The following is a 14,298-nucleotide window of genomic DNA, read 5'->3' as shown; positions in this document are numbered from 1 at the left end:
TCGCCATCTGGAGAGCGCCGGAGGAAGGAAGGATACCGACCCAGGCGTCCACCCCACCTCCACCCCCGCCCCCGACATCCCGGCCAGATAAAGGAGCCGAGGCCAAAAGGGGAGAGAGGCCCCACCCCCTTGAGAAGAGAAGCCGCAGCCCCTGCAGGACGGGGGTAAGAACGAGAGACAGGGAGCCAGCCGGTCTCCTGGGTCCCCGGAAAGGGTTGGTAGGAAGACCGAGGCCCCCAAATTGGGCTGAGCTAGGGATCCCGCGCTAGAGTGTAGTAGGATTCGCGGTTCGGGGGAGGGAACTTCGATGGGGATGTGAAGGTGTGTGGACCGCAGAGCGCCTGGGGCCCCCAGGCGGGGTCGGACCCCTGAGACTCAGGAGCGCAGAGCAGCGGAGGGGACTGGGGGCGGGGGGGTGGGTAGCTGCTGGAAGGGCTCTGGGAGTCGAACTAAGGGCGTTGCGGGCCGGAGTCCCCACGCTCGCCATCGACGCCGCAGAGTGGGAGCCTTCAAATCCAGAGGGGAAAAGCGAGCGATGATGTGATCGAGGGCAGAAAGAGCAAGAATTTCAGTGAGGCTGCGTGAGCCGGGGCCGGGGGCTTGGCTATAGTTGCCCCTCAGGAGGAAGGGGCAGAGTGCGGAACGGAAGGCGACTCAGGACTGCCCGGACCCCTTGGCACCCGCAGGCCGGCGTCGGGATGGGCTCCGCCGCTTCGCCCGAGGGAGCGCTGGGCTACGTCCGCGAGTTCACGCGCCACTCCTCCGACGTGCTCGGCAACCTCAACGAGTTGCGCCTGCGCGGGATCCTCACTGACGTCACGCTGCTGGTTGGCGGGCAACCCCTCCGAGCTCACAAGGCAGTTCTTATCGCCTGCAGGTTCGAGGGGAGCCTCTGGGGGTGGAGTGGGACCCAATGGGAAAGGGGCGGAGCCATAAGGTCTTCGGGAGGGAATCCGGAGCTAAGCCTCCCAGAAGCCGCCCAGGAGGCGGGGCGACAGTGGGGAGGAGGCGGGGCTCTCCACGGGGCGGGGCTTTCATAGAGGCGCATCTCTTCCTTGGTTCCCTAGCCTAATGTGCCCTATCTGCCCTTTCTCCAGTGGCTTCTTCTATTCGATTTTCCGAGGCCGTGCAGGAATTGGGGTGGATGTGCTCTCCCTGCCCGGGGGCCCCGAAGCCGGAGGCTTTGCCCCTCTCCTGGACTTCATGTACACTTCGCGCCTACGCCTCTCTCCGGCCACTGCGCCAGCTGTTCTTGCGGCCGCCACCTATTTGCAGATGGATCATGTAGTCCAGGCATGCCACCGCTTCATTCAGGCCAGGTGAGAAGCCCCAGCTCCGTGTTCTCCGTGGGTGAGGTGGTTGGTATCCCAGGTTTCAGGGGCAGAGGCCAAGATTAGGAGATAGTACTAACGTCCATCGCACTTTTCCCAGCTATGAACCTCTGGGCATCTCCCTGCGGCCCCTGGAGGCAGAACCCCCCACGCCCCCAACGGCCCCTCCACCAGGCAGTCCCAGGCGCTCCGAAGGGCACCCAGACCCACCTACTGAGTCTCGAAGCTGCAGTCAAGGCCCCCCCAGTCCAGGCAGCCCAGACCCCAAGGCCTGCAACTGGAAAAAATACAAGTTCATCGTGCTAAACTCTCAGGCCTCCCAAGCAGGGAGCCTGGTGAGGGAGAGGAGTTCTGGTCAACTTTGCCCCCAAGCTGGGCTCCCCAGTGGAGATGAGGCTTCCAGCAGCAGCAGTGGCAGTGAAGAAGGACCCATTCCCGGCCCCCAGAGCAGGTACAGAAACTGGAACCCCAAGAATCTGCAGTGACCAACCTCAGCTAGGAAGCAGGGAGAGCCATTGGGCCTGGGTGGTCAGGAGCAGGGAGTGAGTGGGTGGGTTCCAGAGACACTAGCCCACCTTAGGAAGTTGGCCAGAGGCCCGGCCGGTCAGGCTTACTCAGTGAAGTGGGTCTTTGGCAGCACAGTTGAATGTGGCTCATTGGTCAGTATTGGCTCACTTCCAGAGTGTAGGCCTTTGGCTTCAAGTTCTCTAGCAGAGAAGCTCCCCCATACACACATAATCTCTCCGTTTACTCTGCTTAGGCTCTCTCCAACTGCTGGCACTGTACAGTTCAAATATGGGGCTCCAGTCAATACCCCCCATCTCACACCCCGGGCTCCAGAAACCACTGCATCATCTCCCACTGGGCGGGCTCGGCCACCGCCAGGTAAGAGCCCCCCCTTTTATCTCCTTCTGGGCTTTTCTCCTATGGCCGGTCAAAGCCAGTTTGGGCCAAAAGACCTCAGGAAAGACCAATTCCAATTACATACTGCAAATTACAATCACCTATGGAGCTTTTTAAAATTCTATTTCCCAGGGCACACCCCATAGATCAAAATGTCTAGAAGTGGGAGCCAGGCTTTAGTTATTTTTTTAAAGCTTCCAATGAGCAGTAGTGTTTGGGAACTTCCGGCCTATTGCCATTCAGCCCAGAGCTCAGCAAGGCCTTTCTGGCAAGCTGTCATCCAGAGTGGTGCAAGAGAAGAGAGAAACGGAAACTTCCACCCACTAGTAGGGACCTCCACCTACCACCACTGCCATTGAAGAGATTAGCAGAGTACTCTGAAGACAGATAGACATGGAGTCAGATCTTGGCTTCCCCTCTTATGAACCCTGTGACCTGGAGCAAGTCAAAGGGGCCCCAGAAGTCTTAACAGTAAATTGGGGAAAAGAAAGCCTACTACTCTGTGGTTTGAGGATTCTCTGGTCTTGTCATTACCCACCCCACTTTGCAGGAAGTGAGTTTTTCAGCTGCCAAAACTGTGAGGCTGTGGCTGGGTGCTCATCGGGGCTGGACCCCTTGGCTCCTGGAGATGAGAACAAACCCTACAAGTGTCAGCTCTGCCGGTCTGCATTCCGCTACAAGGGCAACCTGGCCAGTCACCGCACGGTGCACACCGGTAGGGGAGGAACAGGGAGGAGAGGCCCCTGGCCTTTGTGCCCACAGGTGACCTAGGGCAGAGTCCCTGACTTCCCTTCCTCCCTGCCTCCAGGGGAGAAGCCCTACCACTGCTCCATCTGCGGAGCCCGCTTTAACCGGCCGGCTAACCTGAAAACGCATAGCCGCATCCATTCAGGAGAGAAGCCCTATAAGTGTGAGACGTGCGGTTCCCGCTTTGTACAGGTACAGAGCCAGTCTCAGAACTGTCTCAAAGGCAAATCTGAAGAGGGCAGAGTGGCCCTTTGGGGAGGGTTCTGTATTTCCCAGAGGCCTCATCTGAGGCCCCCTCCCCTCCCAGGTAGCACATCTGCGTGCGCACGTGCTGATCCACACGGGGGAGAAGCCCTATCCTTGCCCCACCTGCGGGACGCGCTTCCGTCACCTACAGACCCTCAAAAGCCATGTTCGCATCCACACAGGGGAGAAGCCTTACCACGTGAGTACCAGACCTGGCCCGGCCCAAAGCCTTAGAGTTATCTCCCGTTTACCTAGGGGTGGGGCCCCAAGAGGAGGGGGCCTGGGTCCCTAGATCTCTTCCAAATGGGCAGTGCCCTGGAAGAGTCCTGGGTGCAAGGGGTGGGGCCTAGGGTAGGAATGTGGGTAAGGGGCGAAGATGGAGGTAGAAAGGGGCAGGTATAGAAGTTAGGCTCCTTGACTAGATGCTAGCTCCCGAAGAGGAGCTAAGGGATGGACAATCCTTTGCCGAAGAGGGCAGCGCCTATCTCCTTGGTCTCTCCCTGAGGATTTGTAAGGACATCAGGACTGAAGAGCTTCTCCTGGGCGGAGAGCTAACAGTTCTCCCTCACTCAACACCTAAAAGGTGGTTATGGATGGAGAGGGACCTGATCTGGCTGTCCCCTCCACAGTGCGACCCCTGCGGCCTGCATTTCCGGCACAAGAGTCAACTGCGGCTGCATCTGCGCCAGAAACATGGAGCTGCTACCAACACCAAAGTGCACTACCACATTCTGGGGGGGCCTTAGCTGAGCGACGGCCCAGAGCCCAGTCACTTTCTGGAAGCCAGGAAAGCTGCTGGCCCACACCTGGCTTCTCTGTCAGATTTGGGCATGAAGGTGTGCAAGGCCCCTCCATTCTCAGAAACTGCTACCACCTTAATTTCTCGCTGGGGAGAGCAGGGGTGGCAGGTCCTGACTCGATCTGCCTCTGTTTTGCTGGTCAAAACCTCTTCCCCACAATCAACATTGTTTCTGAGGAGAAAGCAGGCTGGGAGCTGGGAAGAGGAGAGGTTGGAGGCCTAGTTTTCTTAGGAAACAGTCCTCCACCTGCAGTCCCTATCTCATTTGGTTTATCTGTAAATATAATTTATTGAGGCCTTTGGGTGGCACCAGGGCCTTCATTCTACTGCATTTCCCACTTCCCTCTTCCCAGTGTGATCAAAGTGACCTGAAACACAGAATGTGAGATCTCTTCCCTATGAGATCTGAAATTTTGTGTTCTCTTCACAGCTCTGCTGGCAGAGATTAGCACTTAGCTGTGTCCCTCGGCTTGAGTGTTCTATGTTGTTATTGCCATAACTTCTGTCTTTAGAATTGTTCTTTCTCCTATTTGTTTGCTTGTTGGTTTGTTTCAAATGGAGAAATGGGTTTCCTGTGTCCTGCCCCCCTAATTCTAGGTCTGGAACCTTTCTTTGTCTAGGGCAGCTCTGGGCACACGTGGGTTTGTGGAATCGGGTCAGGAGCCCTCTCTGGTATCCTGGATATTATAGGTTCTCTAGCAGGCTAGAACTGGGTAGTCTTTTCTCTGTTCTTCAGGGTTATGGAAACTGTGTGGTAAGCCTGAAATGGAGGGAATAAATGCCTCCCGAGGGCTGGGGGTGGGGGGCTTTGTCAGTCTTGGAACTGGGGGGATGATTGGAGAGGCTTTTTCTTATACCCCTAACTGTCCCATTCATTTGTTCACTGAGGTTTGATACCACTGTGTCTGTCACGATAGAGCCCACAACCCTCCCACTAGGGCCTGTTCTTAGCACTGAATTGGTCCCTCCATAGGGAAGAGATCTGAAATTCCTTATTAGAGATGATGCAGCCTTTTCTGATTCTGCCTCGTCTCTAAGAATGTTATGATGTAGAGGAGCATTACAAAACTCTTTATCTTGGCTAAGCATGTCATGACCAGTCCTTTGATGCTGAGGCATCTGGGCTTGAATGTCCCTTGGGGCTCTCTCTACCTGAGACAAACTCCTTCCTTCAGTGGGTTTTTGGACGTGTTCTGGCAAATGTCCAGATCCCAGAAACTTCTTTGCCTCTAGAAGCCACAGGTGCTTGGTAACTTGCTTTCCTTAGAAAAGCTGGGTCTGTGACCCGGTCTTTCCATCACTGCATTCCTGTCTGGAACTAGTGAATGCACTAGAACCTTCCACAAGGAGAGTAAAGGGGCTGAGTTCCATTTTGGGTTTGCTATAGTTTGGGATTATGATTGGGATTACTGTTGGGGTTAGAGGTTTAGATTTAAAAAAGTAATTGACTGATGGACCTCCTAGTAGACCAAGTATCCAGGTAGAATTAAGAGACTGGTTGAGGGGTGCAGTTTCTGGTGTAGGCCAAGCAGGTAGAAAGTTAGGAATGGGGTTGCCTCTTAACTAGGCAGAAGGTCTGGAATGTTAGATAATGCTCTGAAGCCTTGATTTACAGTCCTGCCCTTTTTGCCATGGAGCCTATTTGATTATGGGGCATGGGGAAGAGGGTAAGAAGCACTTTGAATTTGTGGGGTAGAGCTTCCTCAAGATAGGTTAGTACTAGTGGCTGTCATTTGGAAACTGGTGAGAAAGCTACTCTTCGCCCTCTTATTCTCCACTGCAGGCTTGCAGGAGGGAGGGAAAGAAGAAGAGAGATGCAAGAAAGAACTACGATTTTTTATTTATTTTTTTAAAATTTTTTAGCAGAATGGATGGGCAGGTGGAGAGTGCCTAGGGGGGAGATGTTAGATCTTACAAGATCAGAATCATGGAATAAAGAAGCCTCTCTGTGTTGCCTGCTGTGTCCTGGGGTTCTTGCCTGGGGGATCTGGGGACTGGGAAAAGCTGGAGAAAGATGGTTCCTCCGTAATACCATCTTGGATTTTGTGCCCATTCCACCAGACATTTCAAAAGGTCCCTGTTCCCTCCCCTGCCCTTGCCTTCTGGCTCATTGTGTAGGAACCAGTGACTTCATGAAGTTCTCCGGAGCCACCTGCATCCGCTGCTCTGAAGTCACTTCCTGCCTGAAGTGTGGAGGCGGCAGGGAGAAACCAGGAAGCCACTAATAATACCAAGAGACTGGGGGATGCATCTGTGCTGGGACACCCCCTACCACCGCCATAACCACCAGAAAAATGGATAGGACTTGGGTCCCCTGAGGACAATAGGGGCTGGAGGTGGCAGTGAGACAGCTGTGTGGTTAGAGCCAATGTGCTAACTCTACCCCTCCCCCAGCAATGGTGTCTTGGAATCTATCCATTGCCTAGTGTATGCTTCTCTCCCACCTTGACCCCTGTCCTGTGTGTGTCCTGGGTGCACAGCTCTGTTCTGCCCTGTGGACAGAGGGTAGAAGGTCATTAATTCTGATAACTTACCTTCCTTTTGGACTTAAATTACTTACCTGTGAAATAAGTCCATTAACATGGTCTCTGCAGCTCCTTCCAACATTTAGAGTTTGTGATTGTTTCTTAGTCTTTTAAAGCACATGACCTGGATTACTTTATTAAAAAGTAAAAAGTGAAACTTAGAAACTAAAACCTTCCTTCTCCTCCCACTGCAGTTTATCCCCTGTTGAAAATGAGACCAGCTAATATACTCCTGCTACTTGTCAGGCCCTCAACTAAGCATTTTAGTGCATAGGTTTTTCTAATTCAACTCTCCTGACAACCTAAAAAGTAGGTGCTACTATTATCCCCAATTTACAGATAGGAAAAACAACTAAAAGATTCAATATCTTGGCCAAATTAGTAAGTGATGAAGCTGAGGTTGGAACTATGATTCTATAGATTGCTCTTAACTACTATGTTATGTAGTGCCACACCAATTTCTAGATCATTGGCATATTCCCCCACCACCCAAAATTTTGACTCCACTTACCAAAAGAAGTTTTTTGGGTATGATTATTTTTATTTTCCACATATAAAATTATAAGGCTCAATATGCTTTTTAAAATTACACAGCCTCCCTTCATCCCCCATGTCTGGGTATACATCCTTGAGTCCGAGTTTCAAGGTCAGGGTCCTGGGGAGCTTGAATTATAGTGAAGAATTAGGAAGCCAAGCCATTGGTGCTATAGGAGGTGGAGGAAGTGGGTAGGAGGGGCTGATTCCTCCAGAGGTCATGGCTTTGGTCTGTGGATAATCCTGAGATCAAAAACTGGTTAAGAAGTGGTTTTTACTAGAGGGACAGAGGAAAGGGCTCCAGTCCCGCTGAAGAAGGGGTAGGTGATGCTGGTAGGCTCGCCCTTCCTCTCCCCAGTTATTTTTGGTCTCTGTGACCTGTAGGTTTCCTGTTAGTGGGAACAGAAGCAACATTGCAGAAATTAACGCCAGGAGTCCAACAACCCATTCCCCCTTATCTCTTTCTTTGGGCCTCAGGGATCCAGGCATCTAGATTCTAGTGACCTCAGGAGCTTGGGGCATTTTGTTTGAACCTCATCTCTTACTCCCTTCGCTGGCCCCCACCGGGCCTTGCAGCTCCTGGGCAACTCGTTAAGCAAGTGAACATTCTCCTCCCTGAACCAGTTTACCCACCACCAACCCCTATGTACTCCTTACATGCGGGACTAAGGGCTGAAATCTGGACGAACTGGCCTGCTAGGTGCACCGGAGACGGAAGCAGCCCCTCGGCAGGTTCCCGCGTCACCTGGGGCGCATCTAATTGAGGTCCCGCAGTTCCCTCTGCGCACCTCGCTGCAGGGGTCCAGAACAATGCTCTAAACCCCGCCTGCCCCTGGCTCCGCCCTGCGCGGGCTGGCCAGGTGCGGACACCGGCAACCACAGACCAGACAACCCTCGCGGAGGACCGCGCGCCTCGCGGGTAGGGCCCGAGCCCAGCGCCGCCTCCCGGCTCCTCCGCGGAAGCTCGGCTCCCCCCGCCCAGGCCCGGACTCTCCCCGCAGCCGGCGGAGCCACGCCCCCGGGCGCTAATCGCGGGGGCCTGCAGGGGCCTGTTCTCCCTACCCCCCCCCCCCCCAGGAGAAAGGCGCAGGCGCCTCACGCAGCCTCTCTGCAGCTTCAAGCGCTCGTCAGTACCTTCCCTTTGCCACCCCTTCCTGCCCCGCGCGGCCCCGCGCCCCGGCTGGCCGGCTGGGTGGGCGGCGGGGGAGCGCCCCGAGCCCCGCTCCCACGGCGCCGCTTAGCGGCGGCGGCTCCGTTACCTCCCCGATGGCGCGGAGGGCCGAGCCCCCCGACGGGGGCTGGGGATGGATGGTGGTGCTCTCGGCGTTCTTCCAGTCAGCGCTGGTGTTCGGGGTGCTCCGCTCCTTCAGCGTCTTCTTCGTGGAGTTCGTGGCGGCGTTTGACGAGCAGGCGGCGCGGGTCTCCTGGATCGCCTCCATAGGGATCGCTGTGCAACAGTTTGGGAGTGAGTGCTGCGCTTGGGTCGGGTGTCCTAGGACCCTCGGGAGGGGCAGGGGATGCGGGGACAGCAAAGGGGGAGGGCGAAGACGGAGGGGATGCTGGAGTAGGACGCCTGAGGACTTCTCACAGAACTCCTTCCTCTTCCCCAGGCCCCGTAGGCAGTGCCCTGAGCACGAAATTCGGGCCAAGGCCCGTGGTGATGGCTGGGGGCATCTTGGCAGCGCTGGGCATGCTGCTCGCCTCCTTTGCTACCTCCTTGACCCACCTGTACCTGAGTATTGGGCTGCTGTCAGGTGAGACTCTGGGCAGGGTCAGGAAAGTCAAATGCCTGAGTCTTCGGCCTCTAGACTATCACCTTCCTCCTGATCCTTCCAGAAGACTTTGGGAGAAGCTGAAAGTTTTGAGTAGCACCTGTGCCCCAAAGGGAATTAAGAGTGATGACAACATTAATAAAATTGGTGGGGCAATTAGGACATTCAGAGATAATGAGACCAGACTGCGAACCCAGGGCTAGTGGGACTGGAGTGTAAAAGGAAGAGTCACATACTATAAAGCTGTGTCAGGCGCTGTGGCTGTGAAATAGATATCTACCCTATTTGCAGATGAAGCAAGGCTCTAGGAGCTTAGGGAACATGGCATATGAAGATCACACGGCCAGAAATGGTAGAGCCCAGGTGCAACTCCAAAATTCTGTGATAGTTACTTTAAAAACATTATCTCTAAGCCCCTACGGTCCCATAAAGTATATTACCCCCCATTTTACAGATGAAGAGATTGAGATTGGGAGATTTAAGTAAAGTCATACAGCTAGAAAGTATCAAAGTATCAAGCTAGGATTGGAATCAGACTTGTGCTACATTCTGCTGCTGGGCAGTATTGGGATTACTGGGTGCCATGAGCTCCCTACGAGTCCCCCAACCACAATTTCTTTGTCTCTTTCTTCTTTCTTTTTTTTTTTTTTTGACAGGCTCTGGGTGGGCCTTGACCTTCACTCCAACACTGGCCTGCCTGGCTCGTTACTTTTCTCGCCTGAGATCCCTGGCCATGGGGCTGGCACTGACTGGTGTGGGCCTCTCCTCCTTCGCCTTTGCCCCACTCTTCCAATGGCTGCTCAGCCACTATGCCTGGCGGGGCACCCTCCTCCTGGTGTCTGCCATCTCCCTCCACCTGGTGGCCTGTGGTGCTCTCCTCCGCCCACTCTCCCTGACTGAGGACCCTGCCATGGGTGGCCCTGGGGCCCAACTTGCCTCCCTCCTCCATCATGGCCACTTCCTCCGTTACACTGTTGCCCTCACCCTGATCAACACTGGCTACTTCATTCCCTATATGCACCTGGTGGCCCATCTCCAGGACCTGGATTGGGATCCACTGCCCGCTGCCTTCCTACTCTCGGTGATTGCTATTTCTGACCTCGTGGGGCGTGTGGTTTCTGGGTGGCTAGGGGATGCAATCCCAGGGCCTGTGGCACGACTCCTGATGCTCTGGACCACTCTGACTGGGGTGTCACTGATCCTGTTCCCCGTGGCTCAGGCTCCCACAGCCCTGGTGGCTCTGGCCGTGGCCTATGGCTTTACATCAGGGGCCCTGACCCCAGTGGCCTTCTCCATGTTGCCTGAACTGGTGGGGACTGGAAGGATATACTGTGGCCTGGGACTGGTGCAGATGGTAGAAAGCATCGGGGGACTGCTGGGGGCTCCTCTGTCAGGTAAGAGGAATGAGGTTTCCAGGTGGCCAGAGATGCCATGTCATACCATTTGGGGAGGGAACTATTCATGTTATAGTGGACGTAAACGTTGCCCTCTGTTATGGTATACTATGTGGCCTGGTATACTACATGGCCTGTATAACCAATCATTGCAATGCCGAAGTGGGTCCATGGGGCAGAGAAATTGGGGCTGAGGAAAAACTAAAATAAGCTATGTGGAACCCTTGATAGGATACCTGTAGCTTGGATTTTCACACTTGGCCAGACCTGGCCAGACATAACATGCCCTTTCCCTTGGCCCATTTAGCCTCAGTTCAGATGTCTGAGACATGTGGTCAAAATCATGCAGCCTCCAGATGCCAGAACCTTCAGATCCTTAACGTTTTCCTCTTAACTATTAACTGAAGGTATGGATGGCAGGGCCACAGCTGCCAGAAAGAAAGGCACAGGTGTGCCTGACTCGATCTGCATCCCCAAATCCCCACTGGCTGATTTGGAGGTCCTTTCTGAAGGGAGGAAAGTCATTGACATTACCTTTTGAAACCCCTTGGGAAACCAGAGTTCTCAAGCTCATCCAGTCCCACCTTGGGAGTTCTAACTTTTCCAAGATGGTGGGTTAGAGATTGTTTTCTTCCCTCCACCCAAAAATATGTCTGAGTCATCAGTCCCAGGAAACAGATCGCCCATGTGTCTTCTTTTTCTCTCTTGGACATAGGCTACCTCCGGGATGTGACAGGCAACTACACAGCTTCTTTTGTGGTGGCTGGAGCCTTCCTTCTTGCAGGGAGTGGAGTTCTCATCACTCTGCCCCACTTCTTCTGCTTCTCAGCTCCTGCCCCCAAACCCCAGGACCTTGTTACAGAGGCACTGCATACCAAAGTCTCCCTGCCCAAGGAAGGGCTGGGAGAGGACTGAACTCCAAAAAGACCTAGAAAGCCATAGATTGGCAGCTCCAGGTCTTCTCCTCCTGCCCCATATTGATGCCCAGAGAACCACAGTGCCTTAAGCATCTTGATTTGTCTTCCACCCCAGCAGGCCCGGGCTCCTTCGATGTGTGTGCCAACCCTTTGTATTTTGTTGAGGAATCCTACCTCTTCTTTGCTTCCACAACCTTTTCTGCAGAATCCAAGAGTTTAGCCTGCTCCACTGAGCTGTGAATCAACTGTGAAAATCAAAGGCCAAGAGACTGATTATGTTTTACAAGTGATCTCTAGTGTTGCCTACTAAGTTTCTTCCCTGAAGACAGATGTTTGGGGAAGAGGGATGCCTCTTTGAGATAAACTGAATAAGAAAACTGGATAATAGTCAGAACCTCAGAAAGAACTGGAGCCCATATGCTTGGGTTGGTTGAATGGGGTCATGGCTGTGGGGTAGAGGGGAGGCATCCGGGAGCTCTGGTGACTCAGAGCGTTTTTACCCTGGACTCAGCTCTCTGGACCACATTTCCCCCCACTTGCCCACTAACCTCCCTCTATCCCTGTGACTTAGAAAAGAAATTAAGAGAATGGTGGGGACACGGTGGGGAGGAGGGTATAATTTGGTAGGGGGAGCTGAAGCTGAGAGAGCTAAGTCTGGGTCTAGGATTCTTGTATTTCCCTCAGGCCATTAGAAGGAGAGCTTTGAGTAAAAGGAAGGGTAGATAGCACCCACGAGCCTCCCTCTCCCCCAAACAAACTGAAGCTGACAGGCAGACAACTTCTCAAAGATTCCCTGTTACAATGGTAACATCTTGGGCAAAGAGAAATGGACTGGCCAGACAGACAGCTACCCCTCCCCTCACCTGGAGCTTAATGGGATCCTGTTCCTTTCAAGCAGCCTTTTGAATATCTTAAGTAGAAAGTTTTCAGTGTCCTAGATTGGCCAACAATTGGAACTTGCAGGAAAACTGGAAATTTTTATTGAGGGAGGGGCTCAAACCAAAAGAAAATGGTCAACAGGTGGTGTCCAAAGTGGAGTGAGGGCCTCCTGGGGACAGCAGGGCAACCTGAGGAACTGGGAGCAGCTCCCCGCTCTCGGGGGGAGGAGTGGCTGGAGGGGAAGCTGGGCTGCAGGAGGGCAGCGCCCCCGGCAGCCCCAAGTAGACCAAGCTGCCTGAGAGGACCAACGAGCCGCACGTGACGAAGGAGGCGGTGAAGTCTCCGGTCTCATCCCTTAGGAAGCCTGAGGGGAAGGGGAAAGGAATTTAGGGGCCTCGGACCCAGGGGCAGAGGGAGGTGGCTAGCGGCTCTGCTGGATCAGGCCCTCACCTGACAGCGGAGGGCCCAGAAGCCCCCCGAGGCTCATCAGCATCATCACCAGACCCGTGGCCTGTACAACACCTGCGATGCCCACCAGCCCGGGGAGCACTCCGAAAACCAGCGGGGCGTAGCTGCCGGCGCTCAGCCCGTAGGCCCCCGCCGCAGCCAGCAGGGAGCCCCCCCAGCCCTCCTCTCTCCCCACCCCCGGCACCAGCCCTACGGCCAGCAGCGCCAGCCCTGTGAGAGCCCCGGACACCGCCAGCAGCCGCGGGAGGGGCACCCAGCCCTGGTCCGCCAACCACCCGCAGACCAGCCGGGCGCCCGCATCCGCCACCGCCGCCGCCGCCACCACCAGCGCTGCCCTATAGCCGCCCAGGCCCAGGTCTAAAGCGTGAGGGGCCAAATGCACGTAGGGGACGAAGTACCCGCCCCCAACCAGAGCCGTGCCCAGAGCAAACACTGAGAAGGCCCTGCGTGTGAAGAGACCCAGGCCGAGGGCAGCTAGGGGCCCACTGGGTGGGACCGAAGGGTCACCAGGGAGCTCCAGGGGTCGCAGCAGGGCGCCACAGGGGGCGAGGTGGAGGGTAATGGCACCAAGGAGGAGCAGGGCCCCCCGCCAGCCGAAAGTATCCAGGAGGAGCTGCAAGGCAGGCGCCAGGAGCAGCGAGGAGGCCCCGTTGCCGGTGAGTGCCAGCCCCACGGCCAGGACTCGACGGCGGGAGAAGTAACGAGAGAGGGTGCCGAGGGCGGGGGCAAACACCAGGGCCCAGCCGGAGCCTGCGAGAGCGCAAGGCCGGGTGAGACAGCGACCTGGGGGCCTGGCCTAGCCATCCCAGCCCTGCTCTTCGGAGGACGCCCCCCACGCCCCCGCACTGTTGGCCTCCAGCCCCCAACAAGCTCCTGTCTCCAGCATCACCCCTTAAGGACCGAATCGTCTCCCCTCACCAGCAAGGACCCCCAGGCCAAGGTAGAGGTGCAGCAGACTGCCGGCGAAAGCCGAGAAGACGAAACCCAGCGAGGTGAGGAGGCCTCCAGTCATCACCACGGGACGCGCCCCCCAGCGGGTGCTCAGGGCGCTGCCCACCGGGCCTGGAAGGAGGCGGGGCCCATGGAAGACACGCCCCTCAACTCGCTCAAATACTTCTCATTGGCTGCCTGGCCTAAAACTCTTCCCCCAGCCTAACAGCTCCTCCTCTTAGCCTCAAATCACTCTTTTCTAGAACTTGGTGCCGCCCGTCGTCCTTTCTCAGGTTATCTGGTAACCAGGTGGGTCCTCCACCGCTACACTCACGGCCCCTGCACCCCGGTTCATGCCCCCCACCTCGTGGGGGGGGGCTCACTGGCTGCCTGCTGCACAGCCAGGGCCAGGGAGCTGACCCACGCTGTGTCCTGAGAGGCTCGGTCGAAGTGCTCGGCGATATCAGGGAGGGCGAGGCCCAGGGACCGTAACAGCCCGTAGGAGAGCCCGTTCACCACGAAGGCTGCGGCTGCCACCACCCAGCCCCAGCCCCCATCCGGGGTTCTGGCAGGCTTGGGGGTCATCACCGTCTGGGGGAGAAAGGAACACCTGTGAGTGATGCCTCCACGTCCGTCCCTGCTCTAGGGACCTGAGATCCAGCGGCTGGCTGCTTTCCCAGGGAGGGCGTGTCACCCCAGCACCTTAGGGCGGCGGCGGAGGGAGCGGGAGTCGGGCCTGGGGATGGAACTCCCGGGCCGGCGAGAGTTACCTGTTAGATACTGGGACTGGGTGACAGAGGACGCTCCTGGCCTGGAACTCCCCCTGCCCCGCTGACCCCCTCCCCCTTACCCT

The 14,298-nt window shown here is 55.8% G+C and overlaps 3 protein-coding genes across 5 annotated transcripts; 2 read left to right on the top strand and 1 right to left on the bottom strand.

Moving 5' to 3' along the window:
• The first annotated feature begins 588 nt into the window (after positions 1 to 588).
• BCL6B (BCL6B transcription repressor) lies at positions 589 to 4,555 on the top strand. The gene is made up of 8 exons (XM_016222068.2): positions 589 to 877; positions 1,098 to 1,319; positions 1,432 to 1,782; positions 2,092 to 2,216; positions 2,785 to 2,949; positions 3,043 to 3,173; positions 3,289 to 3,426; positions 3,857 to 4,555. The coding sequence occupies exons 1-8, from the start codon at positions 699 to 701 to the stop codon at positions 3,971 to 3,973; spliced, it is 1,428 nt and encodes a 475-aa protein (XP_016077554.1). The 5' UTR covers positions 589 to 698; the 3' UTR covers positions 3,974 to 4,555.
• Positions 4,556 to 8,201: 3,646 nt separating this feature from the next.
• SLC16A13 (solute carrier family 16 member 13) lies at positions 8,202 to 11,553 on the top strand. 2 transcript variants are annotated; one of them, XM_016222082.2, is made up of 4 exons: positions 8,202 to 8,550; positions 8,696 to 8,839; positions 9,514 to 10,251; positions 10,967 to 11,553. In XM_016222082.2, exons 1-4 carry the CDS (start codon positions 8,352 to 8,354, stop codon positions 11,164 to 11,166), a joined length of 1,281 nt encoding a protein of 426 aa, XP_016077568.1. In that variant the 5' UTR covers positions 8,202 to 8,351; the 3' UTR covers positions 11,167 to 11,553. The 2 variants fall into 2 exon arrangements, with proteins under 2 accessions (XP_016077568.1, XP_016077570.1); XM_016222084.2 differs by lacking the exon at positions 8,696 to 8,839 and having other exon boundaries at positions 8,287 to 8,550.
• Positions 11,554 to 11,726: 173 nt separating this feature from the next.
• Positions 11,727 to 14,088, bottom strand: SLC16A11 (solute carrier family 16 member 11). Of its 2 annotated transcripts, XM_016222081.2 has the most exons (4): positions 13,829 to 14,088; positions 13,434 to 13,577; positions 12,498 to 13,265; positions 11,727 to 12,411 (listed from the first exon to the last, which is right to left on the bottom strand). In XM_016222081.2, the coding sequence occupies exons 1-4, from the start codon at positions 14,028 to 14,030 to the stop codon at positions 12,182 to 12,184; spliced, it is 1,344 nt and encodes a 447-aa protein (XP_016077567.2). In that variant the 5' UTR covers positions 14,031 to 14,088; the 3' UTR covers positions 11,727 to 12,181. The 2 variants fall into 2 exon arrangements, 1 of the variants encoding a protein (XP_016077567.2); XR_015715846.1 differs by lacking the exons at positions 12,498 to 13,265; positions 13,829 to 14,088 and having other exon boundaries at positions 12,324 to 12,411; positions 13,434 to 13,520.
• Positions 14,089 to 14,298: the final 210 nt, after the last annotated feature.

Source organism: Miniopterus natalensis, chromosome 17 (assembly GCF_054644295.1).
Source record: "Miniopterus natalensis isolate mMinNat1 chromosome 17, mMinNat1.hap1, whole genome shotgun sequence".
In the NCBI taxonomy this organism is placed as follows: Eukaryota; Metazoa; Chordata; class Mammalia; order Chiroptera; family Miniopteridae; genus Miniopterus; species Miniopterus natalensis.
The sequence above is the reverse complement of the archived record's forward strand: the minus strand, read 5'-3'. Positions and strand labels throughout refer to the sequence as shown.

Bases quoted from the DNA above. Each gene is read 5' to 3' on its own strand.
- SLC16A13 (XM_016222082.2), top strand. From the start codon at position 8,352: ATGGCGCGGAGGGCCGAGCCCCCCGACGGGGGCTGGGGATGGATGGTG. The intron at 8,551-8,695 runs GTGAGTGCTGCG...CCTCTTCCCCAG, and splicing joins CGCTGTGCAACAGTTTGGGA to GCCCCGTAGGCAGTGCCCTG. The intron at 8,840-9,513 runs GTGAGACTCTGG...TTTTTTTGACAG, and splicing joins GAGTATTGGGCTGCTGTCAG to GCTCTGGGTGGGCCTTGACC.
- SLC16A11 (XM_016222081.2), bottom strand. From the start codon at position 14,030: ATGACCCCCAAGCCTGCCAGAACCCCGGATGGGGGCTGGGGCTGGGTG. The intron at 13,578-13,828 runs GTGAGCCCCCCC...GCCTCCTTCCAG, and splicing joins GGCTGTGCAGCAGGCAGCCA to GCCCGGTGGGCAGCGCCCTG. The intron at 12,412-12,497 runs GTGAGGGCCTGA...CCTTCCCCTCAG, and splicing joins TCTGGGCCCTCCGCTGTCAG to GCTTCCTAAGGGATGAGACC.
- BCL6B (XM_016222068.2), top strand. From the start codon at position 699: ATGGGCTCCGCCGCTTCGCCCGAGGGAGCGCTGGGCTACGTCCGCGAG. The intron at 1,783-2,091 runs GTACAGAAACTG...TACTCTGCTTAG, and splicing joins ATTCCCGGCCCCCAGAGCAG to GCTCTCTCCAACTGCTGGCA. The intron at 2,950-3,042 runs GTAGGGGAGGAA...CCCTGCCTCCAG, and splicing joins TCACCGCACGGTGCACACCG to GGGAGAAGCCCTACCACTGC.